The sequence below is a fragment of the Arachis duranensis genome, chromosome 3 (genome assembly GCF_000817695.3).
Source record: "Arachis duranensis cultivar V14167 chromosome 3, aradu.V14167.gnm2.J7QH, whole genome shotgun sequence".
Lineage (NCBI taxonomy): Eukaryota > Viridiplantae > Streptophyta > Magnoliopsida > Fabales > Fabaceae > Arachis > Arachis duranensis.
Window position 1 is genome coordinate 5826349 of NC_029774.3, and position 23281 is coordinate 5849629.

Sequence of the window (23281 nt, forward strand, 5' to 3'; positions counted from 1 at the left end):
TTTGTATAAAAAATATGTAAACTTAAAATCTTTTTAAAATATTTTTTTAAAAAACATAACTCAAAAAAATAAATTTTAGAAACTTATCCAAACAAATCAATTATATCAAGTCACAGATATTATACTATTCAATAAATGAGATATGAACTTCAGTTAAATTAAAGTCTAAATTTCATCTAATAATAATGATAGATAAATATATGAATCAACACAATACCTTATACATTGAATGCACATGTAAGATCTTTTATTCCTTTTATCTATTAACTTTCGAAAACGCATGCATAGTTGCAAAGAGATTGTAAAAGCTTAAAACTAAGAGTATGATTACTCAGTAAAAGAATAAAAAAAATCAATAGTAATTAACTCAAGAAGAATTGCTTCAAAGTTTTTGGCAGAGGAGGTGACTTTTGCAAAAACGAAACAAGTATGAAAAGATTAAGAACAATATTAAGCCCAAAAAAATCAACTTAATTTATTCAAGTTGTTAATTCACTTGTTCGCTTAACTAAATGTCTATAATTCGAATTCTATCTTATGTATACAACGATCTATTAACTAGTGACAGACCTAACGAATTATGTTTAACCTGTTAAAACGAAAAAATATCTTACAGTCAAAAAAACTATCAAACCCACCATAGACAAAAAAAGATACAAATAACGACAAACACAATCACAATTGCCATTAGTCAAACTAAAAAGATTTAATTTACATAAATTTATTGTTAGTAAATAAATTTAAATGTTTTTATTTAATAAATATATTTAAAATTTAAATTTTTTATATTTTTAATAAAAAAAATTTTAATTTATAAAATTTAACATATGTCCTTAGAACATAAAATAGATAAATCTTATTAAATATTAAACCACAATGTAGCTAGTGGAGTAGTGGTAGGTCCCCTAAGCTGCAGCAATCGGAGAAGATTATCCATCTCTTTGAAAATTGCTGAAGAAAAGGAGCATAAACTAGACTTACGGCACAAATTTGAAGCATGAGAGTACTAGAGAGGCATTTTCAATTAGATATAGTATCTTACTTTTATTTTGTATAAAATATACGATCTTCTTGCTAACTTTAGTTGTTGTTATCGATGAAGAAAAAAAAAACCAAGAGATTGGGGATTTACATTTGTATAATACTACCAAGAAATATAAGATTTTTTTTCGTTATATCTTTTAATCCGACTGATTAAAGATCATTTAGTGGTTTATTACTAGTCGATACGAAGAATAAATATAAGTATATAAATGATCAAAATAATCTTTTAAATTTTATAAATGAACCCATTACAAAAATGTTGAGTTGGACTAATAATTTTAGCAGGAGTCCCATACTTTTAGAATTATAAATATTATATTAAATAAAATAAAATATTCAATCAAATATTAAATAGATTTATTTTAAATATTCGATTAATTCTAATATTTTTGTCACTCTAAGAACTTAATTAAAAATATAAGAATTTAAATAAAAATTTGATTAAACTATAAAGACCGATAAAATAATTAAACTTATTTATTTACAATCTATTTCTTCGCTATTACTTCATATAAAAAAATGCTACACACATATAAAAATAATATATTTTTATATAAATATATATAATTTAATTTATTTTTTGAATATGTATGTATTCTGGGTTCGTAAATCATTTTAGTGTATTCTAATTTCTAACACGGTCATACTTCATATATTTGCACTTTTGTAAGCCGTACAGAAATTCAAGCCCCCATCAAATGCATCTCATAAATCTTTTTGTCCAAATTAAAGAAGGGACAAGACAAAAGCTGAGGCACACTACTTGTGACAGGGGCAAAGTTAAGACCCCAATTCAGACACAAATCAAAGTCTCTTAAATCAGATCGTTCACATTATTATTATGTCTCAAAAAATCTTTCTTCGCTAATGAAAAAATCAAACTCCCAAACAAATCTCTCACGGACATAACAATGGAGTAAACATTAATTTAAATAATCATTACCAATGAATATGATACATGTGAAACCAACAAAGCCAGCCCAAAATTGCGTACAATATGTTAACTTTTTTGAATCCCCCAACAATCATAGAACCCCAAAAAGCTCTCCTCCCATTGCAGAGAGATAGACATAAACACTCCCAACATTAATATTAAAAAAGAAAAAAGCACTTTAACGTGAAACATGGATTTTTTTTTCCTTCATTTTTTCCATGAGGGGGAGAATATTGAGGTGAGTGGTTTACATAATGCAAGAAGAATCTGTGCCAGCTTTAGTTGCAAAGAACCAAAATTCATCGAACCCACCATTAAAAACCCGAAAATATCCCTAAGAACCATTTACATTTAATTTAACAAACCAAAGTCCATGAAAATGGTGCAATAATAGCAGCTAAAATCTAAAGGAAATAACAAGATAGAATAAGAAAAAAGCTTGCAGAATAGAGAAATGCAGAGGAAAATGTTGTTCTCCTAGGTGAGTCTCCCATTGCTAAACCAGCTAAATATGAACCATCTGCAAGCATGGCTTCGCCGGAACCCGAACCGGAACCAGAACCAGTAACTGATGATGAATAACCAAGGCCAGGGTCAACACCAACACCAGCACCGGTGTATGCAAAACCTGCACCTTCTTGGGATCCTGTTGATCCGGTTCCGATTCCAGTTCCGGTTCCTGTTTGTGTTCCAATCCCAGTTCCTGAAGCCATGGGCGTTGTTGGTGTCATTGGTGTTCCTATGCCTGACCCTATTGTTGGTGTTGTTGAACTCATTGGTGTTGTGTCTCTTGAAGATTTCTGACTGCAACCACACAAATCAGATATTCAACATTTTAATCGGCGCTAATATTGCTTAGACTCTTTTGCTGAATAAATAATGTTATTTATTTTATTAAAAATAATATTTATACATCAAAATTAACTATCAAAATTAATACTATATATTTGTGTATAAATATATTAATAACTAATTTTGATAGTATAATCCTAACATGGTTGTTATTTTATAGTCCTGTAATAAAAGCAATTATTCCACAAACACAGAACCAGCCATCATTAATTGTCACTAACCCTAACAAACAATCACTTTATGTAATTTACCAACATAAGCATTAAAAAGCTCACCTTTGGAATTGACCCTATAGAACACGCTACCTACCTTCCACTCACCCTCCAATTTCTATCAAATATATGAATATATATAATATAGGAAAACTTTTAAATGCTGATCTTAATTATAAAAAAATATATAATATATAACTAAGATCATTGGTTAAAATATACTGAAATATGAATATACTTAAAAAACTTTTTTAAAATATATACACATTAAAGATAAGCAAAACAATACATATTTTAATTGGTACCAATAAATAATAATAAACGATTTGGCACCTATTTTTGGTGTTCGATGGCATTTTTTAATAATTTAACTCCCTGATGTCTCCTTTGTAATTCTCATGAGGTTAATAAAACAATAAACTAAAACTGAGTAGCCACCATATAATATAATAAACAATGTAATCAATCAACAAAGAATAAAGCTAGAGATTCTTCTATTTCCTTTTTTTATTTTATGAATTTTGCTATCCTATGATAAAACAACATCTGATTAAACATACCATAAAAAATATTTTTTTTTACATTTTCAATATATTGAATATATAAAAAATATTAAAAGATTTTCTTTTTATAATATGATTAACAAATGACTTGGGACAAAGGGTGGCAAAACCCAATATTTTTACCTTGGAGAGGATGGACAAAAGGTAACCGTATAATCAGCACCCGTACACGTAAAAGTACTCGTAGCATCATCGTATGCGTAGCTATACGATCGAGGACAAGCAGCCTTGAACATCTCCGAGTAAATAGAAGGCCTACAAGTGGAAGGTGACCCATACGCGCCACTGCAACAGTACTCAGGGCTCCCAAAAGCCTCACACGCGCTCTTACACGCGCTTCCATCCAATGCTTTAAGCTCCGACGGGCACTGCTGGTTCAGATCCGAAGTGCAACCCGTCGACGCGCACTGCCCCGACCCGCCACTGCCTTCAACGATCATCGGAAGGTTGTAACCGTCCACCAGGCTCACGTCATAGAAGTCCTGACCGCCGGTGCCGAGGGTGAACTCGGCGAGGGTGGCGGGAGGGGCTGCACCGGCGCCGTTGCACTCCATTTGGCCGGAGCCGCAGTCGCCGGTGAGGCATGAACCGGAGCCGGATCCGTCGAAGTTGCAGCCAGTTCTGCCCCAGAAGCGACCGGACCAACCGGTGGGAGCTTGGAAGGTTCTAGAAGTGGCCTTTGGAAGCTCGAAACCGGTGCTGTCGAGTGCTGGGCTACCGGCATTTGCGAGAATGCCGGGCCAGACAGTGTAGTCGCACCTGTTGACGAATGTGAAGGTAGCACCCATAACAGTACCTGAAGAAAAAAATGGAGTTAGGAGTATGCAGTAAAAGACAAGAAAGAAGTAAGAAACAGTGAGAAAGGTTGCTCTTTTAGTGCCTCAGTTACCTTGTTGGGGTGTGAGCGTGAGAAGTAAGAAGATAATGAGAGTGGAGTGGGAGGAAGAGAATTTTTTTTTTTCTTGTGTTGTTGCTTGTTGGTTGGTTTGTTTGTTAGCTACGTGGTGTGCATGGAAGGGTGGTGGTAGTGGTGGCGGCGGCGGAAGAGAAGAGAAGAATGCAGGGCTGAAGAGGGAGCCGTGTGGAGGAAATGGATAATGAGAGAGTAGTTAGTGGTTAGTGGTTAGAGAGTGAAGGTAGTAGCAGTAGGCATAAAAGGGAGAAAAATGTAGTGTGTTTACTGTTTAGAGCAGAGGCCAAATGGATGGGGTTCAGCAACAAGTGAGGAGTGAGGAGTGAGGACGCAGGATACAAAGCAGGTGTGAGGGACAACATTAACATTAACATATGTCCTTTATCTTCATTAAATACATACATACATACATAAATTAAATTCTATTATTTAGTAGTTTGTTGCCGGGTTTAACCATACCATGACATTAATTAGAATTAGAAACCACATCACTACTTGGACAACCGTCAAAAATTAAAAACAAAAATAAAATACCTAGGAGCAGCCAAATGAGGCCCTTTTTTTTCAAGTAAAATTCTACTCCAACACTAAATCATTGCTCAAAATAAGAGTTAATAGTCAAAATCGTCCTTAAAAGATACTTCGATCTCTATTTTGGTCCCTGAAAGATAAAATTAATCAAAAGCGTCCCTAAACGATACCAACGTTGATGAAGTTCATCCTTCCGTCATCTCAATTGCTGAGATGTGTAACATTTGCTGAGATGGAACGTTAAGTTAAAGCGTGGTACACTCCAACGTGACTAATGTTAATGCTAAGCAGATAAGTTTGTTTATTTAGCTCAAATTAGACCTAATGTTACAACTTACAACCCTAACCTAACCCCAATCTGAAGTATAAATGTGTGTGATTCTCGTAGATGACTCTGTATGTTTGTTCAATCACTGTCATTATGAATGGAAGTCGCAGCGGTGACTTACCGTCTCAGTCTCTTGGTAGCCATGGTTCCAACTCTTGTATGCGACGGAGGAGGAAGATCAAGGACCAGACATGCTTTTGCGGGTTGAAAACAACGATAAAAAAATCTGGTACAAGAGAGAATCTAAATAGGTTGTTCCACACTTGTGCAAGATACCCAGTGAGATAAGGTAAATTAATTTTGTTTCCCATTTTTCTATGTCAATTTTGTTGGGTAGTTGAAATTGATATTTTTTCTAAAAATATTCAGAAGGAAAGTAACTGCAACTTCTTAAGGTGGGTTGATGATGATAGGTATGCAGCAAGGGCTATGATGAATAGAGATTGGTGGTGACTATGATGAATGGAGATTGAATGTGTCATGGAGATTGGGTAGCTTGGAGGGTAAAGTTAGAGCAATGAAAATGTTAATAATGTACATCTCACTTGCAATGATTGTGGCTACTGTCATTTGTGCATCACTTTTGTTCACATGTATCTCCAAGTAAAGCTACAAATGGAGTTTTAAGTTGTTGTGCTTTAGGAGTGTTGTTAGAGCTTTGAGATTGAATTAGTTGGTATGTAATGAATTAATGATGATGTGACTTATGAATGAAATCAGGTGTTCCAACTTAATTATGTTTAAGTCAACATAAACTTGTCCTTTGAGTATGATGAGTTTCATTGAAAATACAATATGGTGATGTTTGTACCTAAATATAAATTCACTAAAAAGTTGTATACATCAAAATAGACATAATAATTATTATAATCCATAACAAACATCATAATCATATCATATTGTCTTAGTAGATATACCACATGGGTAATTAAGGATCAACAACTTAACAGAGCAATTCAAAACAAAGGTTCTATAGCATTGTTCACCTAAACAAAACAACATAATAGGCCTAACTAAAAGATCCTGATAACACAACTAGTTTACACAGCTCTGTTCCCAAAAAGCTAATAACAACGACATACAAAACACATTTCCTAATTAAAGTTCTTAATCTTTCTTTCTTGGATGCTTGAAGTCTGGAATTGGCACAAATGACATGAAGTTTTGCATCTTCTTAGCAGTTGCGAAATTTGTTCCTTTTAGTGTTTCAGCAGATATGGCCACAGGTGATTTGGTGGATGCATTCAATCTTGCCTTGTGTGTTAATGACATGCAATTTGGATGGCCTTTCTCTCTTTGCATCCTGCATAGGCCAGTTTGTAGAATCCTTATTTTTCAACTAAATAAATACAAGTGGTGTTAAAAATAAAGTAATGAGTAAATAACCTGAAGATCTTCAGCAGGCGGTTGGGTATCTTGTATTAGTGGGGAGCCTTTTAGTTAGCTGATTTTCATATCAGGTTGTGGCTGGACTGATGGATGAGGTAGAAAAAGGGATTAAACATCATTAGTTTTGGTGTTTGTTTCATCTGTAGGGGGAGCAGGCTCTTTAACAAGTGCAAGTTGCAGTTGCATTTGCCTAGCTTTTTTCTTAGTATCTCACTTTTTTTTCTTCTTTGCACAATCTCTCTTGTTGTGTCCAAATTCAACACAATACATGCACCTGATTGAATTGTACTTCCTCTTCATCCTGATGCTTGACCCAGTTGGTTGTTCACCCTTGTCTCTTCTCCTCTTCTTAGTAGGCTTGCCGGGTTTTGGCTTAATTGGGGTTGGAACAGGGGTAGGTGATAGTGTTTTCTCCCACAAATATTGTCCTTTTATTGGGTTGATATTGAAATAGTATGTCCTTTTATACGCCTCCATCGTCAACCATTCATGGCAGTACTCCTCAGTCCTCTTACCATTTTTATTCTGAATGGCTAAAATTACATGCATACATGACATCCATGTTGCCAGCACATACAAATTTAATGAAAAAATTGAGATCAATTCTTACTAAGTGAGAGTAAGAAAAGGAATGAAAGGGTTGGATGATTTACCTGTGAGTTGCCAGAACCTACAAGTATAAGTGTGCTTTTTCAGGTCCACTACCATGTTTGTCGGTCGGCCACGAACTTCAAATAATTCATCTTTATCATCCCTACATCATTGGAGAGCCCACTGACTAGATAACTTTGTCATGGCTTCTAGTCTGCTTTGCTGAACTGGGAGTACAATTCCTTGATAGAGGAGACGAGAGATTTTAGAGCGAAAGTTGAAGAGGATTGTTATGAGAGGAGGTAATGGAGAGAAATATTTGAAAATCCCACTCTGGACCACAAACGACGTCGTTCCATGGTTTTGGGGGTGAAGAATTGATGCTACGTCGTTTTAGTTTGTGCCACGCTGTAACTTAACGTTCTAACTCAGGAAACGTTACACACCTCAGCAACTGAGATTACGGAAGGACAAACTCCATCAACGTCGGTATCTTTCGGGGACGCTTTTGATTAATTTTATCTTTCAGAGACCAAAATGGAGATCGGAATATCTTTCAGGGACGATTTTGACTATTAACTCCTCAAAATAATAATGCCTCCTTCATCGATTGGAAAATAACAATGTGATCTTAACCATTAGTTTTGTGAGACTTTTTGAAATCCTTAAATTGGACTATTTGATTAGTTAAAAGTTCTATACCACATCTTAGTGCAACACCTCTCCTTCCAATAGGACTACGATACACGAATTTCACACTAATATTAAACTTACAAGATAAAATATATCTTTTGTTTTTTAAATTTGTAAAAAAAATTTCAAAAATATTCATAAGTTTTCTTTTGTTTTAATTTTGTTCTAAAAACGTTTGATTTGCATCAAATTCGCCCATAACGATTAATTTTTTAAAAAAATTATGACCAGAAAAAATTTCACAAGAACAACCTTTAACATAAGCAAATCAAACATATTTATCATGCATTATTGTTAGATTAGTCCTATTTTTTTAAAATTTAGTGACAAAATTAAAACAAAATAAAATTTAGGGATATTTTTAAAATTTTTGGCAAACTTAAGGGACAAAAAATATACTTTACCTAAAATTAAAAATGGCAAAATATTTTAGGGTCCTTGATTTTCTCCTCATACGAGGTTACTTTAGGGATGATAATGAGACGAGTTGACGGCGAATGTTTGTGCTCTCCGACTTTGTCCTATCTTATTATATTTTATAAAAGACTTAACAACTAATATCTGCGGATACGAATATTTTGTATCTAACCCACTTTAGCAGGTATTTGTCCATTTTTTATTGGTCTTTATAACTTCTTAAATTAATTTTATACCTAGGTGGGTAAGGACGGGTATGCGCAAAATGCGACCTTGCCTAGCTCAAACCTCGTCCTGCACCAAAGTAGGTACTTGCGAATACAGATTACATTATATTCCCTAATTACTTACGTTGTTGGTTTTTGTTTTTAGTTTTATTTTTCAGCCTACTGGTCAACATAGTAGCTAAGTTTTCAATTGATTTGAAGGTGATTTGATGAGTGGAAGTTAGCTTAAATTTTAAATTTCGAATAATGATAAAAGTTAATTTTTTTTTAGTTAATATCATTCAATTTTTTAAAATATTTTATTTATTTTTAATTTTAGACCATAAATTATAAACACTTAAATTTAAATTCTAAATTATAAACCTTAAAAATATTGGCTAATGTTGGTTAACAAAAAATTAGTTTCCTATATTATCGTGTTTTATAATATTTTAAGGACATGTTTGTCGTTATCAAAAGTGAGTGTTATTTTTGTCAATATTAAAAAAAAGATCTGATACGATTTTAATAATTTATCTTAATATTTTTTATGTTTAAGCCTTCAAATTTTAAATAAATTTAGTATTGTCTATTTTATTGGAGTGAAAATGTGTATGTAGATTCTTTAAATTTATGGAAAATGATTTTATTTATATTTTCGTACAAACACTTAGTAAAATTTTATTTTTTCTTATAGTTTTTTTATTTTAAAATTAAATATTAGATTGTTACAATACAATACAATAGTGATACAACACAAAGTACTAATACTTTGTATTTGAGAAAATATAGGAAACAATACACCTATCAAACAACTTAAATAACAATTTGAAAAAATAATTTTAAAATTAGATTTTGAATTTGAATAATTAGGATAAGACAACGTAACCTCCTCTAAACACACCCTCACATCAAACCCTCACACCACGTTTCCATTCCCTCTCATCGCGTCAACCCTCCGCTGCGAACACCCCATAATTCGCTTTCACAGTGCGCCGTCACTGCTGGTGCGCGTCCGTTTATCCCGTCGTCCACCTTGTCACTGTCGGCTGCTGCCATGCGAGTGATGTCATCGTGCGCATTCCCCATGTCACCCATGTGCCACTTCTGCTGTCTCACATTCCATGGGCGCCACTACTGCTGCATCGCGATCCTTGGGCGGCGCTGTAGCTGTCCTGTCGCCATCCTCCCTCCGCCGCCGTGGTTCTTTTACTCCTCCTCTTCCTCCACTTCTCCAGATGTTATTTTTGTTTTGCGGATATTTCTTTTTATTAGATGGGAGTAAAATTATAAATGTAAAAAGTGAAAATAGGGTTGTGGTGGATAATTGGGAGTGGAATGTTCTTTTTTTTCATGTTTAGTGGACTTGGGATGCAGTCTATTATTTATGTTGTTTGCACCCCTATTATTTACCTAATGAAATTATTTGTATTTATATCATTAATTTTTGGGTATCTATATTATCATAATAGATCAATTTTTTCTGAAATAAAAATAGGTAAAGCAAAAAAGGTGTAAATTTAATCACCTTTATATTAAGATTGTCAGACTCACACATAAGGATAGCAACATAACTCGTATTGCGGGTATCCGACCCACCATATATGCTATTAATTACCCAATCTGATGCGAAGTGATTTTTATTGAGGAGAGATGAAATTAAAAGCTAGATGTACCCGCCGAATATATTAGGTTAGGATTTTGTTCTTGCTACTTCGCGCACTCAAGTCAAGCACATAGACATAAGTCCACTTTCACTGACTCCAAAGAAATACCAATCTTCTTCTTCTTTGTAGAGGATCATTGCATTGCAGACGCCGCCTACCAGCATACTCAAGGTTGTCAAACTCGCGAGTCTAGGTAAACTCGTGGAGCTGACATAGACTCGACTCGTACGAGTTTACCTGTTACGAATTTTTTCTAATATATATATATCGTGTATAATATATATATTTACTCAAATATAGGCATTTAAACTTAACCATTTCAACATCACAATACATAATAAATTAACATAATACTACAATTATAATATGTACTCTAGAACACACATTTAAATCCTTCACAAGTATGCATCTAGCTGAACATAAAACACACAATTACACAATCAAAGCTTCATATAACACAACCGGAAAAAAAGAAAACAACAAAGCAACAATAACTGAAATTCTCTAATATCTTCATCTTCCATGGCATCAACATCATCATCTTCACCATCTTCATCAGAAACATTATTTCTTTTAAGTTTAGGTTCGACGCGGCCAACAGAAGAATCATCATTCACATGTTCATGTTCTTTCTCCATTAAATTTTGTTGTGGATACCCAATAAACTCATTCTCACCTCCCTCACCCATGTTGAATTCATTACTAGGAACTGAAGACCCTGTCCCTGAATTAACATTATCAGACATTTTGTATTTTTGTCCCTAAATCAACAAATCAACAAGGTACAAACTAAATAATTAATTTAGCAAAATTATCCACTTGTCATTATCCATCTCTGAATAATAATTATAAATTATGAAATATGAATTAACAAAGTTAATAAATTCAAATTTCAGAGTTCTAGACATTTAGATTCAATAACAACTAATTAACACTAACAAGTAACAAGTATAAATTACAAGATGTAGCAATTCAAAATAGACTAAACTCGCATTAACAAGTAATAGCTACAAAATGCATCAATTCAGTAACTATTTTGTTTAAACATACCTCAATCTAAATGGCTGAATGGAGTAGGCTCAGCTGACACTGAGGAACCAAGCGTTGTTGTGCTGTGCAAGCAAACAAGCGACGGGCTGACAGAACAAACGGCGGAAGTGCGACGATCGGCAGAGGACACGACGAGCAATGGCTGCGTGGCGGATGGCAGAGGCTCCACAAGTCCATGTGCTTTGATACAAAACAGGGTCAACACAGATCGGAATGTGAGAGTGAGAGAACGGTGGAAAGGGAGGCAGTGACGAGCTGTTTGGGAACGGCACAGCAAACGGCAACGAGGGACGGACGGTAAAACATGAAGACCGAAAAGGGCTTGGAGAAGAGAGTGAGTGCGAACATAGTGAGGGGTGTAGTCGTTTAGGGTTACGTTGCTGCCTTTCTTCCCTCTCTTTTTTTTTGGCAAAAAACAGCACCGTTTTGGCGAAAAAAGCTAACCAAAGCAAACTCGCTGACTCGCCTAAACGAGTTTGCACAAGTCTATCCAAAACGAATTCATATCCGAGTTAACTCAATCCTACTACCTAAACTCGTACGAGTTTACGAATTAACTCGCGAGTTTGACAACACTTAGCGTGCCTTTAGACTCCAGCCTTTCCTCCTCTGCTGTCTCATCGTTCTTCCCTCACTAATCATGATTTGCCAACCTCACCTTCTCCTTTGGCTGCCTAGCCTCACCTGTTCCTTGTCGTTTCGCTATCCTTGCCTCATAAATCGCGATTTGCGAACCTCACTTCCTCCTCCTCCAATTTTACCTCCTCACTTAATCCCTACTTTTGATCTAAACTTGAAAAAAAATGAAAGACATACTACAAAATTTAAAAAGTGTACTTAATAAAATTGAAAAAAATTAATCAAATTATTAAAAACCATGCGATTTGATATGGTTAGAAAATAAAAATTGTCAAATTTAATCAATCATCAAATATTGAGTCATTTAAAAAAAAATAAATGAAAAAGTTTTGTATTTGATTTAGGGGTATTCATGATCCTATTGAAGCACGATTATTTTTAGTCCAATTTTATTGTGATTCGATTAGATCCGAAGTTTTAATAAATTACCCGAATAATTTATTAAATCGGGTTCGGATTAAAGCTCGGATCACCCGAACCCGGTCCTTGAACCCGCATAAAAAAAAATATGCATGTTGTTCTCAGGAGACTTTAAATACGTATTTTGGTACATAATTGACTTAATTATTATTGTTATGAGATTTTAAATTATTATTATTATTATTATTATTATTATTAGACTCTAATTATTATTATGTGAATGTTGCAATGTTATGGAATAATTCTTTTCAAAAATTTAGAAATTCAAAAGATGTAGGATCCAAACTCTGGTGATGTTGTAATATATTATAAAAATTAATTTTAATTTTACTGATTTTTTTAATCAAACTTGTTGAAATAGAAATAGATCAAATAATTATAAATTAGAATTTATAGATAAATTTAAATTTAAATATAAATATCAACTTTTTAATAATAAATAATTTTTTTATAAATAAATGACATCATAATTTTTTGGAATAAAATTTTTTAAAAATTTATTTTATTTGGTTTAGATTGGATTTGAGTGTGATTTAAAAATAGTATAATTTTATTGGATTTATAATAAAAAAATAGTCTCCAAAATAAAATTAATCATTATTTGAGATTAACTTTAAGTTATAAGACGAACTCAATTTCATCCAACTTATGTAGCCTATAATGATTCTTGGTACAACCTTACAATAATACTGTAGAAATTATTAATCTAATAGTAACAATTAGTCTTTTATTTTATTAATTTACAAATTTTATTAATTTAGAGAAGAAGTTTTCCCTAATACTAAAACGCAGGGAGTACAAGTTGAGAGTTTAGTTAGAGTTTTAGACAGAAGCATGTGTATTGAGCATGAGTTGAATTGAATTCAAGGGGAAAGTGGGACCCATTGGTTCATGCAACAAGATGCAGCCACGTCAGATCGGATGGACCATTATTGTGCAACGTGTATAGTGCTTGATGGACAGTACGTAACAGGGTGGCAGAGCACTGCAATTATGTGGTGAGAGAACTCAGAAACGCATTGGATTCCGTTACCTTCTCTTCTTTTTATGAAAAATTGATCATTTCTATTTTGGCCAATGGTGCTTATTAATTGGTGCTTAAATTTTGGGACCTATCATACTTGTCAAACATATTTTTCTCTCAATATTCCAGTTACAAAATTTTGAAATATGATTTCATTTTGTCGCTGGAAACATTTCCTAAGTCAGGTTTTGCAAATTTATAAAAAAAAAAAAAACTCAAAAGTCACTCTTAAAATTTGATAAACTACATCAATTCAGAAGCAAGAACATTACTGATATTTTATTTTTAATTCTATAAATAGAATTAAAATTAAATAAAAAAATAATAAAAAATAAAATTTTACACTAAACACCATTTAATTTTTTTTCTACTAAAAAAATCCACTCCCCCCTTTATACGAGACACCCCAAATTTTTTACTTCCACTCTTGCAAATGTAAATTACACAATTTTTATTTCCTAGGTTCCTACTTTCCTATATTTGCAAAAGTGTTTTAGCTTAAGATGCGATAATATAATAAGTTAATCACGTTACGATATGAAAATTATTTATTGTAATCATAGTTTTACGAGTTTTTGAGCCTTGGCAATTGGTGTATTATTAATTTATTATGTAATGAATTTTCAACATCTTATTATAATAGAAAAAACGAGTAAAGTGATAATTAGATCTTTAAAAATATTGATCTTAAATTAATTAATTTTTTAAAAAAAATATTAATTAAGTCATCTAAAATAATAAATGATAGATATATATATTTTTTGTCAATAACTAATGTAAAATAAAATCGAATTATCTATGTATTTTGTTATTTATAATACTTCATGTCTCATTACGATTATATGAACAGAAAAATGATATAATTTTGAACAGTAAAATATTTATTATCTCTTAAGTTTTTATATACCCTTTATTAGCTGCTCTTTATTTATCACAAATTCTATTAAAATAAGTGAAGTTTCGCTTCAAAAATTGTTATCTATATAACTATCTTTCATAAATAGATACGTTAGTTAACATTACATATAAGCATCACCATTAAGTTTTGGTTAATAAATTAATAGAAAAATATTATGTGTCCATCTTTTGTTATCTTAAAAGACTAAATTGATACTTTTTTTTAAGGACTAATTAATTCGAAATAGATATAATTATTACTTTATTCTGAAAACAATTCTCAAATTATGAATATTGTTCTGCTACCAAAACAACTTCAATTATTGTTGACAAACAAAAAATGTACGATAAATGATAAAAGTGCAGTTACATATAATTATATATAGGATATATTTGTTAACTTCTCACTCATTAACCAAGTCTTTTTTTTAATTAATACTGACGTTATATTTGATTTAAAATCAATATTATTACTATCATACTTGTGGGAGGTCTTTGTGTGTACCTTTTTTTTTTTTGAAAAGTTTTCTTCGACTTCATGTACTAATTTTTTTATTATTATCATACAATTATCGGTTACTCATAATGACTCAACTCAATTTTATTTTGCATTCGTTTTGAGTTTATAAACGATTTTAACGACCATCATTGCTGTTTTCCAGGTCAAATAATCACAACATTGAGCTATATATATATCTTAGCTATCAAGTGTTATTATATAAGTTGTCTTCCATATCTCTTATCAAAGATCAAGTTCTAGGATCAAATTTGAAGATCAAGTCTTCATTCTCTTAACACTTTGTTTGGATACAAAATAGAAAATAGATAAAATGTAAAATAGAAAATAGATAAAAATAAATAAATGGAAAAAAATAAAAAAAATAAAAAAATTTTGTATGTTATTTGAATAAAAAGAAAATAAAAAATAAATATTTTTTTTGTTTGGATAAAAGAAAAAATAAAAAAATCATACCTAAATAAAATTATATTAATATCTTTATTTATATTATATAAAAATTATAATATATTAATATAATACAAAAGATAAATTTATAATATTATGCTTACTTACAAATTTTTTTCAGTTTTCTTTGCATAGATAAAGTGAAAAGTTAAACATAGTCTCACGTTAATTTTTTTCTTTTTCATCCGATTTCCTTTCACATCCAATCAAAGAAAAATTAAATTTTTCATTCATTTTCATTCTCTGCATTTTCTTTTCTTTATTTTTTTTTTGTTCCAAACACAGTGTAAAAGCTCTGTGTTCTTCATTCCCCATTTTTTTTAAGGTATGTTCTATAGGAATCAAATCATGCTATATAAATTATACATTTTTTAAAACTTTGTCTGAGTATCATTTGCATGGACATTCTCACATATTTTTGGTTCGATCTTGACAACTATATTCAATGAATATTTTATGATAAAAAAAGCTATTTAATTAAGTTATAACTCAGAGTCACCAAATTCATTTCGGTTATAAGCTCGGATTTCCATAAACAAGTGATAATTCAGTATAGTATTCAATTTTTTTAAACGAAAACAAGTGGGGTTTTGATTTGTGCATTGTTTCCACATAGTAATAGGAGATTAACAGCTTGCATGGTAGAATCATGATGAAGTTTTTAAAAACGCACGAATATAAGGCTGGTTAAGTAGTGTCCTATCTCGGACAAAGAATAATGAATTTATGGCCCATTTTTACCAAAAAGTCAAGTAATGGTTGTAACTTTTTAAGGTTTTTTATCGTTCAAGACTTTAAAAAGAGCCCCCACTTTGTTGTGTTAACTTTTTTTTTTCCTCAAAGAATATTATCGTCCTAAAGTCTGTAGAAAATAACGGTTCGTTTTGTATTAAATGGATTGAGGCATCTCATGAAGAATAATGTGGAAGCTTGCAAAAATTAGTTAGACATTATAACACGGTCTATTAAAGGACCTAAAATTATCATGGAAGCAATTGAATGAGATAATATTCAAAATGTCCTCTTAAATAATGTTGTGATAATTGGCACGTGGATAAATCGTATTATAATATATATTACTTTCGTTTATGTTAGTATGTCACGTATCACTACAAATATATCATCTTTTTATTTCACATTGAATATTATTTTGACACGTAATGCTGACTATTTACATTAATATATCATATCAGCATGATGTTAAACAAAAATTATTAGAGAGATTAACAAAAATTATAAAATGAAAATTTATGGTCTAAATTGGAATAATTGAAATTTTAATAACCAATTTAAAATTTAAAACAAATTTCAAAAATCAATTTAAGTATTAACTCCAATTGAATTGCTACTCAAATGTTCAATATTATTTACAATGTTTCAAATTGCACATCGTTCAATTGATGTCATTCACGAGATAAGTTTGGTTAAGTTGGAATACACTATAATACAATGATGTAAGATCCATGAATATTAATATATTATCATGTAGAATGATAATTAAACTTGTATTATGATAATAGAATAATGTTTCTTGTTAAATATGAAATGGTGAAGATTTGGTCATACATCTTTCCGTATAGATGAAACTAGAAAGGAGTAAGAAATAAGCGTTTTTTAAAAATTGCACATAATTAGCGATAGGACGGAACAGTCATAAGAATATTATAAAGCGAGCTGGGATGTTATAAGAATATGAGTTTATAAAGTCCTTATGTTATTAGTATGTATCCCTTTTGGAATGAAGGAATCAGTCTCAATCAGAGAACAAAATATTTAGTCAATTAATGTAATGTAGCATAGTCAACCTTTATTCTAATTTTCATAATAATATATTAAAATTAAGTTTATTATTGCATAACTAACATTATATTAGTCTAAAGAAATACTATCTCCTTTTTTGGGACAAGTTATACCCTAACACACACATACCCCTTTCCCTTCCCATGGGTTCTATAGTATAACCACAAGAAATACTATCTCTTGATAATGATGTTTTTTAACAATGAAATAAAAAATATCATTGGGCTGAATAAAACTTTCAAACAAAATGTTTTGCTTGTGCCACGATCCATTTAACATGGGTACAATTTCTTTTAGTTCTGTCATGAAATGGATTTTTGTAGTAAAAGAATTTGGTTTTAAAAATTATTACGTGCCAAACAAAAAATCAGCTGCCATCGAGCTATAACTCAAATAGTATAGTTTTTTCATCCTTATCTTGAAGTCTTGAGTTTGAGTCTCTCACTCCTAATTTTAAAAAAATAAATCAACTACCAAATCAACCACTATATATTTGTATATAAATATATGTTATTTAACTAATTTTCAATATATATTTTATATTTTAACATATATTTTATACAGATGACTAATTTAACTGTTGATTTTTGCTTTTAATATTTTTTTGGTGATTTTCTGGTATATAATTTTTTAATATATTCTCTCCCCAAAAGTTGTGTTTTTTTAACTCATTTACTCATTTATCTATGATCCATTAGATATATACTAATGGGGCCATGCTTTTCGGACCAAAGAATGGGCCACACTTTAAGACTAGCAACAAGACCCGTGCAACATGATAAGTCCATTGCTCCCATACCCAAAAATTAACGCAAACATTATTTCCCATTCCTCCAGTATGGGCATTGGTGGAAACTTGCAACAATGATACTGATGCAAATCCATTGGCTTCAAGCGTTTCTATCGTATAAATTTAAAATTTAATACTGATCGAAGAACTCTGCACAAAACATCAATCCATAAACTTCAATGTACACAGTACTTTGTTGTAGTTATATAAAGTCTGAAGTACCATAGAGCCTCTCATAACTTGCAAAATCCGACTCCAGAGTACTACTACTTGGAAATTCTTTAAGCCTCTCTCATCATAAAAATCGGAATAGAGGATATTGCAATGTTAACGTCAAAGAAACGATATGACATAAAAAAGTTAAAAGAAATTTACAATGTTTCCTACATCATATCCTTCAAGTCCTGCATGATTGAGTGGAATCAGCACCAGCCATTTGATACTTTAATGAAGATTGAAGAGCTCTTACAGTTGGTAGAACTAAGATTGAGCCTCACTATCTGCCTGAATTGTCCATGCAAAAGGGAAGTCATCATAAGGCATGTAAACAAGGGCAGAAGAGGAAAAATGCCACCGCGATGGCCACAACATAAGCTACAATACTCTGTGTTCGGGTCGGACCTGAGGATGAAGAACTGCCAGAGTGTGGCCTTGATAAGTACATCATAGTTTTGTTTACCAGAGGAAGCGGCGCGCCATCTTTTCTTGCTCCAAGCACCTTTTGGCTGTTCAAGTCGAAACAAAGTACATGGCATATGTTAGATCCATCCAAAACATGACACTTAAAAGCCGAAGAAAACTAGCTATGGATGCACCGGCAATTTTGGCACATTATGCACTACTTAGAAGAACACAAGTCTAAAGTATGTGAAATATTGAGTGTGCATACCCTTTTGGTTCCATTTTATGATTTGGTGTTGGGATAAGAATCATCAGAATCCAAAACACCACAAAAGTTTTAGGAAGCATGACCACTTCTAAGCATATGGAATTATGATTAACTTGTTTGTTTCTGTTCACTAAGATAATTAAAGAGACTTAGAGACTTTTAGTTTGTTCACATTGGTTCAGAGATCAAATTATAAATGTAATTATAAAAACAGCTGACTAACTTCCAACCTTGCAAAGAAAAATGATTGAACATGGAAACCAATTAAATTGTTATGAAAAAATGATTCAAATTACCAAATTCCAATTAAGTATATGATGATTAATTTAGTATATTCGAGAACATAGCACAAAGGAAAAAGCTCACCCAACCAATCCATGAATGGACCCTCAACTTTAGACCACAAAACATGGAGTCAATTATCTACGACATGGACAACGAAACATTGGAAAAAAGAAAATACCAAAAAATAATCCAACCTTCAATAAGCTTCCACACCAATCATGCACTAAAAACATAAAGAATTGCCCAGTTGCCTCACTCACAATTATCAACTAACGCACCTTAGGAATATAATAATACTAATACACAGCAATATTTCTTCAATGACACACTAATATATGAATATAACTATCACTATGACTATATACTATATGGTCAAAATAGTTATTTTGACCGAGAGAAATACCTGGTGTAAGGCAAAGGGCAGAAAATGATTAAGTAATTAGCGGAAGCACACGTGTAAGTGCTGGTTTTGTCATCATACGCGTAGCTATACGCGCGTGGGCAAGCGTGTTTGAAGTAAAGCGAGTAAGCTGAAGGGCCACACGTGTCAGGCGTAGAGTAAGCCTCACTGCAACAATACCTTGGGTCCCCAAACGCCTCACACGCGCTTCTGCACGCGACCCCACCACCTCTACCACTTTTAGTTCCATTCCCACGCGCCACTCTCAGATCTGAAGGACACGCGCCGTTCAAGTCCACCAGGCACCCGGTGGCGCTGCACCCTCCTCTCGTCCCTCCCTGAGCCACGATCAGCATCGGAAGGTTGTAACCGTCGACCAGGCTCACGTCATAGAAGTCAAGCCCGTCAGCTCCGTTGAGAGTGAACTCCGCTAATGTTGCCGGCGGCTTTGCTCCCCCGCCACCACACTCCACCTTGCCGGAGCCGCAGTCTGCGGTGACGCAGGAGAACTTTCCGTCGGAGTCTTGGCCGCAGAGTGTCCTCGCCCAAATCCGACCCGACCAGGACCTTGGGATGGTGATTGTCCTCGATCTTCCGGCGCTGAGGAGAAAGCCGGTGGTCGGTAGCGGCGGCGAGGTGGCGCCGGAGAGAAGCCCAGGCCATATTGGGTGGCGGCACTTGTTAATAACCCTGAACGACGCTGATTGTACCTCTGCAAAAAGAGAAAGAACGAATTTTGAAGAAAACAGGCCTTATTAACTGCAAAAAGATAGGTATTTTTAAATCTTTAGTTCGAGTTTCCGAGTTTTTTTTGTTTGGGTTTTGAAGAATGGGAAGAAAGAGTATTGTTACCTGAGAAGAAAGAGAATGCGAAGAAGACGATGATAGTGAGAAAGAGGACAAGGCGACCCATTGGGAGGGATGGAAGATTGGCTTAGTTTAACAGCAAAGATCAAAGCTTTGATTTCATCAGATCACAGAATTTCACTTTATTTTCTGTGTGTCAATCAAGTTGAGTGGTGTTTTGGTTCTTTATTTTTGCTTTTTTTTTTCTTGCTTGTGTAATTTTCTGGTTTCTGTTTGCTGACTCACTTCACTGTTTCTTAGCTGAGTTAGCTCCAATAATAATATAGTCTTTACCGCCAAAAAAAAAAAAGAAAAAAAAAATCCTTTCTATTCTTTTTGATTTTGCTAACCTTTATCTTAAGTAACCACTAACCACTAAACACTAGCCACAGGTACTACTATTTATAGAACGGAACTATGCCACTTACACCCCATTGCCAACTTTTCCTTATTTTCCTTCTAATACTGAATTTCTTATATTAATAGCATTAGAAGGTAGCACTTTTTAGAAAGAAATTAGATTTGCTTTGATAAAAGAAGCTTAACTGTCTGTCAGTAGTAACCAATATAAATCATAAATTAGTCATAGCAAATATGATCCCAAGTGTATAAAGAATGCATAGGTAAATATTAATCTCAGAAGAATAGAATTTTTGTTGAAACATGATTGTCTAATTCTGCCAAATTGACTATCAATGTTACTGCTCTGAGTGCCATAAAGATCTTAACCAAGTTAAACGTCTAGGCCCTTTTATAGTCATGAAAGCAACGGCGTTCTTGTCATCTTTAAGAGCATTAACAGCCTTTGCAAACTCAAACTCATCCAACTCCTCCAATTTCTGCAATTCCACCAAGCAGTTCTTATACATTGCTGCATTGGCTTCATTTCTCTGCTTGGCTTTGCAGTTAGCTGCTGTAAAAACCTCATACAACACGTTCTCTATAGTTTCGCCAAATTTGCAGTGTGCTCTTTTCTTGCGAAATGATTCGCTTGGACTAACAAATTTGTTCTTCTTGATTCGCAGGTCGTTGATCCGGATTATCGAATCAGAATCAAGCGTGCAATCAATTACTTGTGTTGGAAGATTACATGGTTCTGAAGACCGGACCGTTTCTGTGTAGCTATTTCCTTCTTCTGCTGTAGCTATTGCTCCACTTGGAAAATGAGCTTTTGGAGTGCCTCTTTCCCCTGCATTCAACAAGCCATAACTTGTTATAGAATTCCACAAACACCATAGATAAATTGATCATGGCTTCACCTTCAAATATGATTGCCATCTGTTTATACAGAGGGAAGCTCTTGCGCCGAAAAGGTCTAGCTTCACATCTTACCTAAAAGTAACAGACAAAACATAACACCAAAATTTGATACATAAACTTAGATATATGCCTAGAAGAATGAAGATACTTAGTTAGTTAGTTACCATAATATAACTGTCCCAAACTTTATCATCAGCCACAACCATGTGCCTAGTTTCATCCCAGGCAAATTCCTTGTGACTAAGTAGTGTTTTGACAACACCATAATCTTTCTTCATAACATTGTATCGATTCTTGATTTGATTCTCTTCCAAGTTCAAGCAAAACTTCTTGTTGAAATCCCATGTGACAGCCTTAATCACTTCATTCTTAAATTCATTGTAAGCTGTTCTTCCATTCTTGTGCTGCTCTATGAGGAGTTCGACCAAGTATGCGTCGCGAGTCGGCGTCCATTCTGCCTTCGATCGGCCTAGAAATCCATCCTGTCCGGCTGACATTTTTGTCTGGGATAGGAGGTTTAGTGGTTTACAGTTTTTCAGCACATTAACATAAAGCCTCCAATCACTTCCTTCTTTGTTTTTGTGGCATAGTCAAGGAACATTGATAGATCACAAACGATAAGTCTCAAAATCATATCTATCCTTATGCAGTACGACTAAGATTCAAATTTCAACTCAAAGGCTCAAAAAATCATATGTATAATTCAAAAGCAAATGTATATGTGATTTATGTAATGAATGATTAATCACTAGCTAGCTAGTAAGATAAGTACCTGAAAGAAGTCAATTCTTATATTGTATTTTTGTAGCAAGAAATCAAGAATGGACCTCAAGAATAAACTGTGACAATCCAACACCAAAAGCTCATAATAATGCTATGCTTGATAACAAGAGAAATCTTTCATGACCAAAATGACAGAATCAGCTGCATAATAACCGTTAACCAAGTTATATATATACTGACATCTGTCTGCTTCTGGTTTGACCCTTTATGCCACGTGTCATGCCAGCAAAACAAAATCAGATATGGGCTTTCTTGGGATAAAATAAATTAAGCTGCAACAGCAATCCATGGCCACTGGCTTTCATAGTGGGCTTGATCTCTGATTGGCCCAACATGAAGATTTTGGCTAAAAGTTGGGCCAAACAAATACTGGGCCTCAAATATTTTTAGTATATACTACCAAAAAGAAGTGGTAGTAGCAGTTAATGTAATTAATGTCAAAAGTGTCAAAGTGAGTGTGTACACTACAAGTGATGATTTGAAGGAATATGTAAGAATGACAAGATAAATAAAGTGGCTGAAAATGATACAGAATATTTGGTTGGATCTTCACAGTGCAAAAGAAGGGACTAAAGTGATGCAAAAAGGTTTATTGTGAAAATGATAGGATTCTTTTGGTCACAGGGGAAGGCCCCAGCATGGAGGCAATAAATATGAGCCTCCTTATGAGTTATGATGGTGTTTGTGGAGAAATCATAACATCAAAAGCAATTATAAAACATACACATTTGCATCTTTGCAAAATAATTAAGGTTGACCAAAGTTGCATCAGCAACTATTAATTGGTGCAAAAACTAAGGACCCCCCCCAACACACACACCTCATGAACTTGAATCAAATTCACTAAGTCAATGCAGGTTTTGGGCTGTCCCATGCCTACCCAAAAGCCTAAAG

At 33.1% G+C, this 23281-nt stretch overlaps 3 protein-coding genes across 6 annotated transcripts; all 3 read right to left on the bottom strand.

Annotated features, from left to right (window-relative positions):
• Positions 1–1946: 1946 nt before the first annotated feature.
• LOC107476548 (thaumatin-like protein 1) lies at positions 1947–4549 on the bottom strand. The gene is made up of 3 exons (XM_016096378.3): positions 4495–4549; positions 3729–4401; positions 1947–2782 (listed from the first exon to the last, which is right to left on the bottom strand). The coding sequence occupies exons 2-3, from the start codon at positions 4391–4393 to the stop codon at positions 2383–2385; spliced, it is 1065 nt and encodes a 354-aa protein (XP_015951864.2). The 5' UTR covers positions 4394–4401; positions 4495–4549; the 3' UTR covers positions 1947–2382.
• Positions 4550–18075: 13526 nt separating this feature from the next.
• Positions 18076–20661, bottom strand: LOC107476545 (thaumatin-like protein 1b). Of its 3 annotated transcripts, XR_008007193.1 has the most exons (5): positions 20351–20661; positions 19464–20210; positions 19293–19413; positions 18546–18649; positions 18076–18428 (listed from the first exon to the last, which is right to left on the bottom strand). XR_008007193.1 is itself a non-coding variant. In XM_016096375.3 (4 exons), the coding sequence occupies exons 1-4, from the start codon at positions 20409–20411 to the stop codon at positions 18421–18423; spliced, it is 882 nt and encodes a 293-aa protein (XP_015951861.1). In that variant the 5' UTR covers positions 20412–20655; the 3' UTR covers positions 18076–18420. The 3 variants fall into 3 exon arrangements, 2 of the variants coding, with proteins under 2 accessions (XP_015951861.1, XP_015951860.1); XM_016096375.3 differs by lacking the exon at positions 19293–19413 and having other exon boundaries at positions 19502–20210; positions 20351–20655; XM_016096374.3 differs by lacking the exon at positions 19293–19413 and having other exon boundaries at positions 18076–18649; positions 19502–20210; positions 20351–20654.
• A 311-nt stretch (positions 20662–20972) lies between these two features.
• Positions 20973–22505, bottom strand: LOC107476547 (uncharacterized protein At2g29880-like). 2 transcript variants are annotated; one of them, XM_016096377.3, is made up of 4 exons: positions 22377–22505; positions 21769–22175; positions 21604–21676; positions 20973–21533 (listed from the first exon to the last, which is right to left on the bottom strand). In XM_016096377.3, exons 2-4 carry the CDS (start codon positions 22099–22101, stop codon positions 21043–21045), a joined length of 897 nt encoding a protein of 298 aa, XP_015951863.1. In that variant the 5' UTR covers positions 22102–22175; positions 22377–22505; the 3' UTR covers positions 20973–21042. The 2 variants fall into 2 exon arrangements, with proteins under 2 accessions (XP_015951863.1, XP_020993118.1); XM_021137459.2 differs by having other exon boundaries at positions 21769–22172; positions 22377–22466.
• Positions 22506–23281: the final 776 nt, after the last annotated feature.